Source organism: Tachyglossus aculeatus, chromosome 8 (assembly GCF_015852505.1).
Source record: "Tachyglossus aculeatus isolate mTacAcu1 chromosome 8, mTacAcu1.pri, whole genome shotgun sequence".
Taxonomy (NCBI): domain Eukaryota; kingdom Metazoa; phylum Chordata; class Mammalia; order Monotremata; family Tachyglossidae; genus Tachyglossus; species Tachyglossus aculeatus.
The window spans coordinates 36,799,448-36,813,814 of NC_052073.1; the positions used below are offsets into that span (position 1 = coordinate 36,799,448).

Sequence of the window (14,367 nt, forward strand, 5' to 3'; positions counted from 1 at the left end):
GGGCTCAGTTGGGAACCCCGCTCTGCAGCCCTCTCGGGGGTGGGCTGAAGGGTGAGGGCTTGGTGTGGTCATCCCGTCAAAGTTCTCACCTGATTTTCTAAGTCCTCATCTGGTTCTCTTTCCTGCCTCTTCTCCTACTCCCTCCCTGCTCACTCACCTTTCCTCTCTCCCCCATCTTTCCTCTCACCCCTTCTTCCCTCACGCTTTCTTCTCCCTTACCTCGCCCTCTCTTGCCTTCCTCTTCCTATTTTTCCTCTCCCCTTTTCCCCACCCTTCCTCTCTCCCATTCCTCTTTCTCATTTTCCTGCCCCCTTTCCTCTTCCTCTGTACGCCTTTCCTCTCTTCCTCTCCCTCCTCTTTCATCACGTCATCTTTCCTCTCTTCCCCCTCTCCCTGCCTTTCCTCTCCCCCCGCCCTCTCCGTCTCCTCTCCCCCAGCCCTTTCCTCCCTTTCTTCCCTTCCTGCTTTTCTCTCTCTCCTTTCCTCTCTCCCTCCTCTTTCCTCTTCCCCCATTTTCCTCTCCCCTCTTTCCTCACCCTCCTCTTTCTTCTCCTTCCTCTTTCCTCTCCCCACCTCTCCTCGCTCCCTATTTCCTCTCTCCTCCTTTCACCTCCCCTCCTCTTTCCTTTCCCTCCTTTTTCCTTTCCCCTCCTCTTTCCTCTCTCCCCCTCTTTCCCTCCTCTTTCCTCACCCTCCTCTTTTCTTTCCCTTCTTTTTCCTTTCCCCTCCTCTTTCCTCTCTTCCCCCCTCCCTGCCTTTCCTCTCCCCCCAGCCCTCTCCTCTCCCCCAGCCCTTTCCTCCCTTTCTTCCCTTTCTGCTTTTCTCTCCCTCCCCTCCCTGCCTTTCCTCTCCCCCCAGCCCTCTCCTCTCCCCCAGCCCTTTCCTCCCTTTCTTCCCTTTCTGCTTTTCTCTCCCTCCTTTCCTCTCCCTCCTTCCCCCCATTTTCCTCTCCCCTCTTTCCTCACCCTCCTCTTTCTTCTCCTTCCTCTTTCCTCTCCCCACCTCTCCTCTCGCTCCCTATTCCCTCTCTCCTCCTCTTTCTTTTCCCTCCTTTTTCCTTTCCCCTCCTCTTTCCTCTCTCCCTCTTTCCCTCCTTTCCTTTCCCTCCTTTTTCCTTTCCCCTCCTCTTTCCCCTCTCCCTCCTTCCTCTCTCCCTTTCTGTCATCACCCCTTCTCTTTCCTCTCCCCCTCACTTTGCTCTCTGTCTCTCTGTCTTCTCTCTGTTCCTCTCTGAGGCTGGAGTGATTATCAAGTACTGAAAGGGGACACAGCCAAGGGAGAGTGTGGGAGAAGAGAAAATCAGGACTTAGGGAAGGCCTCTTGGTGGAGATGTCCCTTCGGGAGGGTTTGGGGAGCGGTCAGTCTGTCGGATACGAAGAGGGACGGGATCGGGCTGAACTCCAGAGAGGAAGCCGGGGGTCCCCAGGGGGTGGCCCTTTCGGGGGGATGGCATTAGGGAGACAGAGGGTGATGTCAGCCGGGGTGGCGGCGACGAGAGGAGAAAGGAAATGATGTAATGGCTACTGTTTGTCCCCTCCACACCCCGCTCCCCTCTTCCAGACAGCTGCCTGTCATGTGGTAGGAAGAATTCAGCTACGTTCCACCCGCTCTTTGAGGGGGGCCTCTGCCAGACCTGCAAGGTACGAATCAATCCATCCCCCAGCGCTATTTACTGAGCGCCCACCGGGCACGGAGCACTGGACTGAACGCTTGGGAGAGTCGTCCAATACCACAGTTTTATTGCCCACAAGGAGCTGGCGGTCGAGAGGGGGAGGCGGACATCAGTATAAATAGATCAATATAAATAGAGCAAATTTATCGAGCACTTCCTGTATGGAGAGCACTATACTAAGCGCTCGGGAGGGTCCAACACAACAGCGTCGATAGATCCGTTCCCTGCCCACAACGAGCTGACGGTCTAGACTGTGAGCCCCACGTCGGATGTGGATTACGTCCAGTCCAGTGCTGAGAACAGTACTCGGCACATAGTAAGCACTTAACAAATGCCATTATTATTATAGCCCGATTAGCTTGTGTCTACCCCGGCGCTTAGTACAGTGCCTGGCACTGGGTCCATGGGAAATACAGAATAAAGAAGAGATCCGCTCTAGGGGTCTAAGTAGTAGTCATGGCCACTGAGCCGCGTGGCTCAGTGGAAAGAGCCCGGGCTTGGGAGTCAGAGGTCACGGGTTCAAACCCCGGCTCCGCCAATTGTGTGTGACTTTGGGCAAGTAACTTCACTTCTCTGGGCCTCAGTGACCTCATCTGTAAAATGGGGATGAAGACTGGGAGCCCCCCGTGGGACAACCTGATCACCTCCCTGGTGCTTAGAACAGTGCGTCGCACATAGTAAGAGCTTAATAAATGACATTATTATTATTTATCAAGCAGTGCGCGCCGTGCTGAGCGCTTAGGAAAAAGCAGAGCAGAGAAGGGACCCACAGGGGTTGACAAAGACCTCCCGCTCTATCAATCAATCAATCGTATTTATTGAGCGCTTACGGTGTGCAGAGCACTGTACTAAGCGCTTGGGAAGTACAAGCTGGCAACATATAGAGACGGTCCCTACCCAACAGTGGGTTCACAGTCTAGAAGGGGACTAGCCATCTAGCGATCTAATGGCAGTCGCGGTATTTATTGAGCGCACTGTACAGGACAACGGCCAACTCTCTCCACTCATCATCATCATCATCAATTGTATTTATTGAGCGCTTACTGTGTGCAGAGCACTGTACTAAGCACTTGGGAAGTACAAGTTGGCAACATATAGAGACAGTCCCTACCCAACAGTGGGCTCAGAGTCTAAAAGGGGGAGACAGAGAACAAAACCAAACACACTAACAAAATAAAATAAATAGAATAGATATGTACAAGTAAAATAAATAAATTAATAAATAGAGTAACAAATATGTACAAACATATATCCATATATACAGGTGCAGTGGGGAAGGGAAGGAGGTAAGATGGGGGGGATGGAGAGGGGGACGAGAGGGAGAGGAAGAAAGGGGCTCAGTCTGGGAAGGCCTCCTGGAGGAGGTGAGCTCTCAGTAGGGCCTTGAAGGGAGGAAGAGAACTAGCTTGGCGGATGGGCAGAGGGAGGGCATTCCAGGCCCGGGGGATGACGTGGGCCAGGGGTCCACTGGTCCTTCGGACCCCCGCAGCGGGCTGTCGGTCAACCCTGCCCCTCTCCTGTCCCTCCCCTTCCGCCCCCCAGGACCGCTTCCTGGAGTTGTTCTACATGTACGACGACGACGGCTACCAGTCGTACTGCACCGTCTGCTGCGAGGGGCGGGAGCTGTTGCTCTGTAGCAATACCAGCTGCTGTAGGTGAGAGACCACCCCCCTCTCCTCCTCCCAGCCCCCCAACCCCAACCTGAGAGTGGGTAGGCCCAGCCGGAGCTGAAGGAGATGCCATTTCACTTCCCCAGCCGCGATGGTGATGATGATGCCCTTCGCGGTTGGCTCCATCTGCCCCCCAGGGCCGGGGAGGATCTCTGCTTTCTCTAATGAGAAGCAGCGTGAAAAGAGCCCGGGCTTTGGAGTCAGAGGTCAGGGGTTCAGATCCCGGCTCCGCCAACTGTCAGCTGGGTGACTTTGGGCAAGTCACGTCACTTCTCTGCGCCTCAGTGACCTCATCTGGAAAATGGGGATGAAGACTGTGAGCCCCCCGTGGGACAACCTGATCACCTTGTAACCTCCCCAGTGCTTAGAACAGTGCTTTGCACATAGTAAGCACTTAACAAATACCATCATTATTATTATTAATGAGGGGAGGGGGACAGGGAAGGGGGAAGGGAGATGGAAAGGAGGGGAGGTGGGAGGGAAGTAGGGGAGAGGAGGGAATGGGAGGGAAGAGGGAAGGGAGGTGGGGAAGGAACAGAAGGGGAAAAAGGCAGAGGAAGATGGTGAAGAAGGGAGAGGGAAGGGGAGGGAGACAGGGAAGACAAGGGAGAAGAAGAGGGAGAGGAAGAGAAAGGAAGAAGGAGAGAGAAGTTGAGGAAGGATCGGGAAGACAAGGGAGAAGAAGAAAGGGAGAGGAAGAGGGAAGGAGAGGGAGGGAAGTAGGGGAGAGGAGGGAATGGGAGCGGAGAGGGAAGGGAGGTGTGGAGGAATAGAAGGGAAAAAAGGCAGAGGAAGATGGAGAGGAAGCAGGAGAGGGAAGGAGAAGAAGAGGGAGAAGTAGGGAGAGGGAAAGGGAGGGAGACAAAGGAGAAGAAGGGAGAGGGAAGTGGAGGAAGGATCTGGAAGACAAGGGAGAAGAAGAAAGGGAGAGGAAGAGGGAGGAGAAGAGAAGAAGAAGGGGTAGAGGGAAGTGGAGGGAGGATAGGGAAGACAAGGGAGAAGAAGAAAGGAAGAGGGAAGATGAGGTAGATGAAAAGGAGGGGAGGAGAAACGAAGGGGGAGAGGGAAGTGGAGGGGGGATAGGGAAGACAAGGGAGAAGAAGAGAAGTAGAGAGAAGAGGAAGGAGGGAAGACAAGGGAGAAGAAGGAAGGGAGCAGAAGGGAAAAGAGGGAGAGGAAAAGAGATTGAAATGGGGAGAGATGAAGGGTGAGGGGGGAGAAGCAGCAATAGGGTGGAAACAAGTTAATCAGTTGGCATAATCTTAACTAGTCAGTCCCTGTCCCGCACAGGGCTCACAGGCTAAGTAGGGGGGAGTAGGATTCAATCCCCATTTTAAAGATGAGTGAACTGAGGCACAGAGAAGGGAAGTGACTTGCCCAAAATCACACAGCAGGTATGGGAGAGGGGAGAGGTGGGAGGAGAAGGGAAAAGCGGGGAGGTGAGGTTGGGAAGGATGGGAAAATAGGGAGAAAATGGGGAGGAAGGGAAAGGAGGAAGAGGGGAGAATGGGGAGGAAGGGAAAGGAGGAAAAGGGGAGAATGGGGAGGAAGGGAAAGGAGGGAGAGGGGAGAATGGGGAGGGAGAGAATGGGAAGGAAGGGAAAGGAGGGAGAGGCAAGACTGGAGAAGAAGGGAAGGAAAGGGAAAGGAGGGAGAAGGGAGAATGGGGAGGGAAGGGAAAGGAGGGAGAATGGGGAGGGAAGGGAAAGAAGGGAGAGGGAAGAATGGGGAAAAAGGAAAGGGAAAGAGGGGAGAATGGGAAGGGAAAGGAGGGAGAGGAGAGAATAAGAAAAGAGGGAGGAGGGAAGGAGAGAGAATGGGTAGGAAGGGATCTGGTGGAAAGGGGAGGAAGGGAGAAGAGGGAGCAGGGGGGATGGGGAGAAAGGGGGAGTGCAGCGGAGGGGCAAAACAGTGAGAAGCTGAGCCCAGAAGCCCCCCAAAGTGCCAGGCTCGGCTCGAGGGATGGCACAACACGGGAGAACCCGCCTGGGAACCGAGACGGAGGAGGGGGCGGGCGGACCCAGACCGCCCCGCGCCCGGCGAGGCCGAGTCGGGGCGCGTCTGACGGCGATCCTGCGGGTCTCCTGCCCCTCCGCCGCCCTGTCCCCGTGGGCACAGGTGCTTCTGCGTGGAGTGCCTGGAGGTGCTCGTGGGGCCGGGCACGTCGGCCAACGCCAAGGAGCAGGAGCCGTGGAGCTGTTACATGTGCCAACCCCAGCGCAGCCACGGGGCCCTGCAGCGGCGCCATGACTGGAACCGGCGGCTCCAGGACTTCTTCACCAACGACAAGGGCCAGGAATACGTAAGGACCCCCGTTTGGAGGCCCACGGAAGGATGGACGCATCATTCATTCATTCATTCATTCATTCATTCATTCACTCGGCACAGCGAGGGGCCCGGCGATTCATTCATCCTGTCGTATTTATTGAGCGCTTGCTGTGTGCAGAGCACTGGGAAGTACAAGTTGGAGACATATGGAGATGGTCCCTACCCAACGACGGGCTCACAGGCTAGTTCAGCCACATGGCGAAGTGGATAGACCACAGGCCGGGGGAGTCAGAAGGGCGTGGGTTCTCATCCTTGGGAGCCAGAGGTCATGGGTTCTAATCCCGGCCCCGCCACTTGTCTGCCTTGTGGCCTTGGGGAGGTCACTTGGCTTCTCTGGGCCTCGTTACCTCATCTGGAAAACAGGGATTATTAACAATAATAATAGTAATAATGGCATTTAGAGAAGCAGCGTGGCTCGGTGGAAAAGGACACGGGCTTTGGAGTCAGAGGTCATGGGTTCAAATCCCGGCTCCGCCAATTGCCAGCTGGGTGACTTTGGGCAAGTCGCTTCACTTCTCTGGGCCTCAGTTACCGCATCTTTAAAATGGGGATTAAGACTGTGAGCCCCCCTGGGACAACCTGATCACCTTGTAACCTTCCCAGTGCTTAGAACAGTGCTTTGCACATAGTAAGCGCTTAATAAATGCCATTATTATTATTATTATTATTTGTTAAGCGCTTACAACAAGCGCTTTAGACTGTGGGCTCACAGTTTAAAAAGGGGGAGACAGAGAACAAAACCAAACATGCTAACAAAATAAAATAGATTAGATATGTACAAGTAAAATAAATAAATAAATAGAGTAATCAATACGTACAAACATATATACATATATACAGGTGCTGTGGGGAAGGGAAGGCACGGCGAAGGCGATGGCGCCAGATTGGACAGGACTGATCGATAAATACGACTGATTTACGAGACACTGTGAAATTCAGAATACGTCATTTGACTGAAGCCCCCGGACCTGTCCGCTCATTGCGCTTAACAAATACCACAATTATCGTTATTATTATGGGTCTGTTATTGGTATAGCGTACTCTCCCGAGCGCCTAGTACGGGCTGTGCTCACAGGACGTGCTCGATAAATATGACCCACTGGCGGTAATTAGGTTGGGTACAGTCTCCCCGCTAGACTGGCAGCTCATTGTGGGCAGGGAATGTGTCTGTTTAATGTTGTATTGGACTCTCCCAAGCGCTTAGTACGGGGCTTTGCACACAGTAAGCACTTCAGAAATACTATTGAATGAATGAAAGAATGAAATGGGGATGAAGACTGTGAGCCCCCCCGTGGGACAACCTGATCACCTTGTAACCTCCCCAGCGCTTAGAACAGTATTTTGCACATAGTAAGCGCTTAATAAATGCCATTATTATTATTATTATCATCAATCATCATCAATCGTATTTATTGAGCGCTTACTGTGTGCAGAGCACTGGACTAAGCACTTGGGAAGTACAAGTTGGCAACATATATTATCAAACAGAGAGAATGGGATCTCCATCTGGGGAGGATGGGGGAAAAAATTAAAATGTCCCAGATGTAGAGAGAGCTCACATTGGCTGCGGGGAATAATAACGATAATGATGGCATTTCTTAAGCGCTTACTATGTGCAAAGCACTGTTCTAAGCGCCGGGGAGGTTACAAGGTGATCAGGTTGTCCCCCGGGGGGCTCACAGTCGTCATCCCCATTTTCCAGATGAGGTCACTGAGGCCCAGAGAAGTGAAGTGACTTGTCCAAAGTCACCCAGCTGACAGTTGGCGAAGCCGGAATTTGAACCCATGACCCCTGACTCCAAAGCCCGGGCTCTTTCCACTGAGCCATGCTGCTTCTCTTCATTCATTCATTCATTTAGCCGTATTTATTGAGCGCTTACTGTGTGCAGAGCACTGTACTAAGCACTTGGGAAGTCCAAGTTGGCAACATATAGAGACGGTCCCTACCCGACAGCGGGCTCACCATCCATCTGAGCCCCTTGATCCAGACAGAGGGACTGGCCCAAGGTCACACGGCCGTCCGGAGCCGAGATTAGAACCCGGGTCTTTGGTATTTGTTAAGCGCTTACTATGTGCCAGGCACTGTGCTAGATAATTAATTCACTCAATCGTATTTATTGAGCGCTTACTGTGTGCAGAGCACTGTACTAAGCACTAATCTCTTTCCATTTCATTGGCAGGAGGCGCCTAAGATTTACCCAGCGGTCCCTGCGGAACGGAGGCGGCCAATCAGAGTGCTCTCCCTGTTTGACGGCATAGCGACAGGTGAGGAGACCAATCAATCAATCAATCAATCAATCAATCGTGAGGATTGATTCCTTGGATTCCTTGAGCGTCAAGGAATCCGTCAGGAGGGACAGACATCTATCTGTTGCCAACTTGTACTTCCCAAGCGCTTAGTACAGTGCTCTGCCCACGGTAAGCGCTCAATGAATACGATTGAATGAATGAATTAAAAGGACAATAATCGTAGTGTTGGCGAAGTGGATAGACCACAGCTCTGGGAGTGAGAAGGTCGTGGAATTTCGTGCTTCCTCCAAATTTGAGGGGAATTCTTGAATTCGCTTCCCTCCCTCCCGCCTTTGCTTCCTCTAAATTGAGTGGGGGGCGTTCAGTCAATTGAATTTCCGCCTTGGGAGGTTGTCCCTTCCTCTGTTTGAATTTCTGCCATCAAAGGACTACTTACTTCTCTAAATTGAGGGGCGGGCAATTGAATTTCTGCTCCCTCTAAATGAGGGAGGGGGCCGCTACTGAATTTCTACACTGGAAGGCCGTTTGCTTCCCCTAAATTTTGGCTGGGGTCGGGGGGGGGGGGGATTTTTATTCATTCAATCGTATTGATTGAGCGCTTACTATGTGCGGAGCACTGTACTAAGCGCTTGGGAAGTCCAAGCCGGCAACATCTAGAGACGGTCCCTACCCGACAGCGGGCTCACGGGCTAGAAGGGGGAGACGGACAACGAAACCACACAAGTAGACAGGCGAAAATAATCAATCAATCAATCGTATTTATTGAGCGCTTACGGTGTGCAGAGCACTGGACTAAGCGCTTGGGAAGTCCAAGTCGGCAACATATAGAGACGGTCCCTACCCAACAGCGGGCTTACAGTCTACAAGGTGGGCTCCTCTCATTCTAGACTGTGAGCCCGCTGTTGGGTAGGGACGGTCTCTACGTGTCGCCGACTTGGACTTCCCAAGCGCTTAGCACACAGTAAGCGCTCGATAAATACGATTGATTGATTGATTCTCCGGCCCAATTCAAGCCCGAGCTCGTCGTGGGCAGGGATTGTGCCTGTCTGTTGCTGTACTGGACTCTCCCAAGCGCTTAGTACGGTGCTGGGGGTTGAATTTCCGTCCCCAGGACCTGCCTGCTTCCCCTAAATTGAATGGTTTTATTGAATTTCTTCCGCCCCGGGGGTCTGTTTGCTTATTTCTTCTTCAAAATGGAGGGGGAGGGTAATAACTGAATTTATGACACTTTGGGAGGCCTCTTATGGCTCTAAATTGTGGTTGAATTTCCGCCCGCCCGCTTCCTCTAAATTGGGGTTGGGGGCTCAGTTGAATTTCACCTGCTTCCTCTAAACTGGGATTCAACTGGGTTTGAATTTCTCCAAATAAGTTGAAGTCGAAGTTCTGCCCCTCCCGGCTCCGCCAGTTGTCAATCCATCAATCCATCAATCGTATTTATTGAGCGCTTACTCTGTGCAGAGCACTGGACTAAGCGCTTGGGAAGTCCAAGTTGGCCACATCTAGAGACGGTCCCTACCCAACAGTGGGCTCACGGTCTAAAATTGTCAGCTGGGTGGCTTTGGGGAAGTCACTTCACTTCTCTGGGCCTCAGTTCCCTCGTCTGGAAAATGGGGATGAAGGCTGGGAGCCCCCCGTGGGACAACCCGATCACCTTGTAACCTCCCCAGCGCTTAGAACGGTGCTTTGCACATAGTAAGTGCTTAATAAATAATAATAATAATAATAATGGCATTTGTTGCACATAGTAAGTGCTTAATAAATAATAATAATAATAATGGAATTTGTTGCACATAGTAAGTGCTTAATAAATAATAATAATAATGGCATTTGTTGCACATAGTAAGTGCTTGAATAATAATAATAATAATAATGGCATTTGCTGCACATAGTAAGTGCTTAATAAGTAATAATAATAATAATAATAATAATAATGGCATTTGTTGCACATAGTAAGTGCTTAATAAACAATAATAATAATAATAATAATGGCATATGTTGTATGTAGTAAGTGCTTAATTAATAATAATAATAATAATAATGGCATTTGTTGCACATAGTAAGTGCTTAATAAATAATAATAATAATAATGGCATTTGTTGCACATAGTAAGTGCTTAATAAATAATAATAATAATGGCATTTGTTGCACATAGTAAGTGCTTAATAAATAATAATAATAATAATAATGGCATTTGTTGCACATAGTAAGCACTTAATAAATAAATAATAATAATAATGGCACTGTTCTAAGCGCTGGGAGGGATACAAGCTGATCAGGTTGTCCCATGGGGGGGCTCACAGTTTTCATCCCCATTTTCCAGATGAGGGAACTGAGGCTTAGAGAAGTGACTTGCCCAAAGTCACCCAGCTGGCAATTGGCAGAGCCGGGATTTGAACCCGTGACCTCTGACTCCAAAGCCCGGGCTCTTTCCGCTGAGCCACGCTGCTTCCCAGCGTGAATAAATGCCATCATTATTATTATTATTCTCTGCCCCCTCTAAATTGAGGGACGGATCAGTTGAATTTTCACCCCTTGAATAAATTACAATATTGTAGTTACAATATTGAGGTTACAATAATAATAATAGTAATAATGGCATTTAAGTGCTTATTATGTGCTAGGCACTGTTCTAAGCGCTGGGGAGGTTACGATAATAATATAATGGCATTTAAGTGCTTACTGTGTGCCAAGCACTGTTCTAAGCGCTGGGGAGGTTACAATAATAATAATAATAATAATGGCATTTATTAAATGCTTACTATGTGCCAAGCACTGTTCTAGGCGCTGGGGAGGTTACAATAATAATAATAATAATGGCATTTATTAAATGCTTACTATGTGCAAAGCACTGTTCTAAGCTCTGGGGATGTTACAATAATATTGCGATGGTAATAATTTTGATATTTAAGCGCTTACTACGGGCCGGGCACCGTACCAGGCGCCGGGATGGAGCGGAGCGAATCGGGTCGGACACCGTCCCGGGCCCCCGTGGGGCGCGCGTTCCCCGTCCCCATTTTACAGATGAGGGAACTGAGGGCCAGAGGAGTGAAGCGACTTGTCCGAGGTCGCCCAGCGAGCGGGTGGGAGACCGAGGAGGGCGTTGGGGGGGGGGGGAGTGGGGTGGGGTGGGGACCCCCATGAGGCCCTCAGCCCTCCGTGGCCCCCCGCTAGGTTATCTGGTCCTCAAGGACCTGGGCATCAAGGTGGATAAGTACGTGGCCTCGGAGATCTGCGAAGACTCCATCGCCCTGGGCACCGTCCGGCACGAGGGGAACATCGAATACGTCCACGACGTCCGGAATATCACCAAGAGACACGTGAGGGCCGACCCTCCCCCCCGGGAGTGGGGGGGTGGACCGGGTGGGAGGGGCCTGTAATAATAATAATAATAAATAGCATTTATTAAGTGCTTACTATATGCGCGAAGCACTGTTCTAAGCGCTGGGGAGGTTACAGTAATAATAATAATAATAGCATTTATTAAGTGCTTACTATATGTGCAAAGCACTGTTCTAAGCGCTGGGGAGGTTACAATAATAATAATAATAATGGCATTTATTAAGTGCTTACTATGTGCTAAGCGCTGTTCTAGAAGCACTGGGGAGGTTACAATAATAATAATAATAGTGCTTACTATATGTGCAAAGCACTGTTCTAAGTGCTGGGGAGGTTACAATAATAATAATAATAATAGTGGCATGTATTAAGTGCTTACTATGTGCAAAGCACTGTTCTAGCTGCTGGGGAGGTTACAATAATAATAATAATAGTGCTTACTATATGTGCAAAGCACTGTTCTAAGTGCTGGGGAGGTTACAATAATAATAATAATAATAATAGTGGCATTTATTAAGGGCTTACTATGTGCATAGCACTGTTCTAACTGCTGGGGAGGTTACAATAATAATAATAATAATAGTGCTTACTATATGTGCAAAGCACTGTTCTAAGTGCTGGGGAGGTTACAATAATAATAATAATAATAGTGCTTACTGTATGTGCAAAGCACTGTTCTAAGTGCTGGGGAGGTTGCAATAATAATAATGATAGTGGCATTTATTAAGTGCTTACTACGTGCAAAGCACTGTTCTAAGTGTGGGGGAGGTTACAATAATAATAATAATAATAATGGCATTTATTAAGTGCTGACTATGTGCAAAGCACTGTTCTAAGCGCTGGGGAGGTTGCAATAATAATAATAATAATAATAGTGCTTACTATATGTGCAAAGCACTGTTCTAAGTGGTGGGGAGGTTGCAATAATAATAATAATAATAGTGCTTACTATATGTGCAAAGCACTGTTCTAAGTGCTGGGGAGGTTACAATAATAATAATAATGGCATTTATTGAGTGCTGACTATGTGCAAAGCACTGTTCTAAGTATGGGGGAGGTTACAATGATAATAATATAATGGCATTTATTAAGTGCTTACTATGTGCAAAGCACTGTTCTAAGCGCTGGGGAGGTTACAATAATAATAGTAATAATGGCATTTAAGTGCTTACTATGTGCAAAGCACTGTTCTAAGCGCTGGGGAGGTTACAACAATAATAATAATAATATAATAATAATAATAATAATGGCATTTAAGTGCTTACTATGTGCTAAGCACTGTTCTAAACCTGGGGAGGTTACAACAACAATAATAATAATAATAATAATGGCATTTAAGTGCTTACTATGTGCTAAGCACTGTTGTAAGTTCTGGGGAGGTTATAAATAATAATAATAATGGCATTTAAGTGCTTACTATGTGCTAAGCACTGTTCTAAGCACTGGGGGTGTTATAATACTACTAATAATAATGGCATTTATTAAGTGCTTGCTATGTGCAAAGCACTGTTCTAAGTGCTGGGGAGGTTACAATAATAATAATAGTAATAATGGCATTTAAGTGCTTACTATGTGCTAAGCACTGTTCTAAGCGCTGGGGAGGTTACAATAATAATAAAATAATGGCATTTATTAAGTGCTTACTGTGTGCAAAGCACTGTTCTAAAGTGCTGGGGAGGTTACAATAATAATAATAATGGAATTTATTAAGTGCTTACTATGTGCAAAGCACTGTTCTAAGCGCCGGGGAGGTTACAAGGTGAGCAGGTTGTCCCACGGAGGGCTCCCAGTCTTCATCCCCATTTTCCAGATGAGGGAACTGAGGCCCAGAGAAGCGAAGGGCCTTGCCCAAAGTCACCCAGCTGAGCCGGGATTCGAACCCCTGACCTCTGACTCCAAAGCCCGGGCTCTTTCATCCCGGGCCGGTAGGCCTGCCGGGCCTGCCGTCCCCCCGAACGTTTGTCTTCTATCCCCGGAGGATCCGGGCCGATCCCGGGGCCCGAAAGGGGGGCCGCGTTCTGATTTTTATTTATTTTTAAATCGCTTTTCTTCTCCGTCCTCTCCCGGGGCCTAGATCGACGAGTGGGGCCCCTTCGACCTGGTGATCGGCGGAAGTCCCTGCAACGACCTCTCCAACGTGAATCCCGCCAGGAAGGGTCTGTATGGTGAGGATCGGATGGGGGGGCCGGGGGACATCCCTGGATGACGGCCGGAATGGGGGGCGTCTCCGTCCTGGGCGCGGGGGAGACGACCCCGAGAGGAAGCAGCCAAGTCGGACGCCCCAGCGGTCCGGAAATGAGGGCGGGGTGTTAATAATAATAATAATAATAATAATAATAATGATGGTATTTGTTAAGGGGCAACCTGATCACCCTGTATCCCCCCAGCACTTAGAACAGTGCTTTGCACATAGTAAGTGCTTAATAAATGCCATCATTATTATTATTATTAGAAGGGGGAGACAGACAACAAAACAAAGCACTGTTCTAAGCGCTGGGGGGATACAAGGTGATCAGGTTGTCCCCCAAGGGGCTCACAGTCTTCATCCCCATTTGACAGAAGAGGGAACTGAGGCCCAGAGAAGTGAAGTGGCTTGCCCAGAGTCACCCAGCTGACAATCGGGATTTGAACCCGTGACCTCTGATTCCAAAGCCCAGGCTTTTTCCACTGAGCCACGCTGCTTCTTAGTAGCTGTAGTAGCAATACCTCCACCACTTATCTGATAATAGTAATAATGATGATGATGATGATGATGGCATTTATTAAGCGCTTCCTATGTGCAAGGCACTGTTCTAAGCGCTGGGGAGGTTACAAGGTGATCAGGTTGTCCCCCGTGGGGCTCACAGTCTTAACCCCCATTTTACAGATGAGGGAACTGAGGCCCAGAGAATAATAATGATAATGATGACATTTATTAAGCGCTTACGATGTGCAAGGCACTGTTCTAAGCGCTGGGGAGGTTACAAGGTGATCAGGTTGGCCCACGGGGGGCTCACAGTCTTAACCCCCATTTTACAGATGAGGGAACTGAGGCCCAGAGAATAATAACAATAATAATAATGATGGCATTTATTAAACACTTACTATGTGCAAGGCACTGTTCTAAGCCCA

At 49.2% G+C, this 14,367-nt stretch overlaps 1 protein-coding gene across 5 annotated transcripts in view; it reads left to right on the plus strand.

The window, feature by feature from the left end:
• Positions 1–14,367, plus strand: part of DNMT3B (DNA methyltransferase 3 beta) — a 102,994-nt gene that overhangs the window by 76,382 nt on the left and 12,245 nt on the right. For 4 of the 5 annotated variants that reach the window (XM_038750338.1, XM_038750337.1, XM_038750341.1 and 1 more), the window contains 6 exons: positions 1,561–1,640; positions 3,215–3,327; positions 5,461–5,644; positions 7,851–7,935; positions 11,092–11,237; positions 13,331–13,421. In XM_038750338.1, the coding sequence (XP_038606266.1) occupies positions 1,561–1,640; positions 3,215–3,327; positions 5,461–5,644; positions 7,851–7,935; positions 11,092–11,237; positions 13,331–13,421 (699 nt within the window). The remainder of the gene's footprint in view (positions 1–1,560; positions 1,641–3,214; positions 3,328–5,460; positions 5,645–7,850; positions 7,936–11,091; positions 11,238–13,330; positions 13,422–14,367) is intronic. The other variant, XM_038750339.1, reaches the window with a different exon arrangement.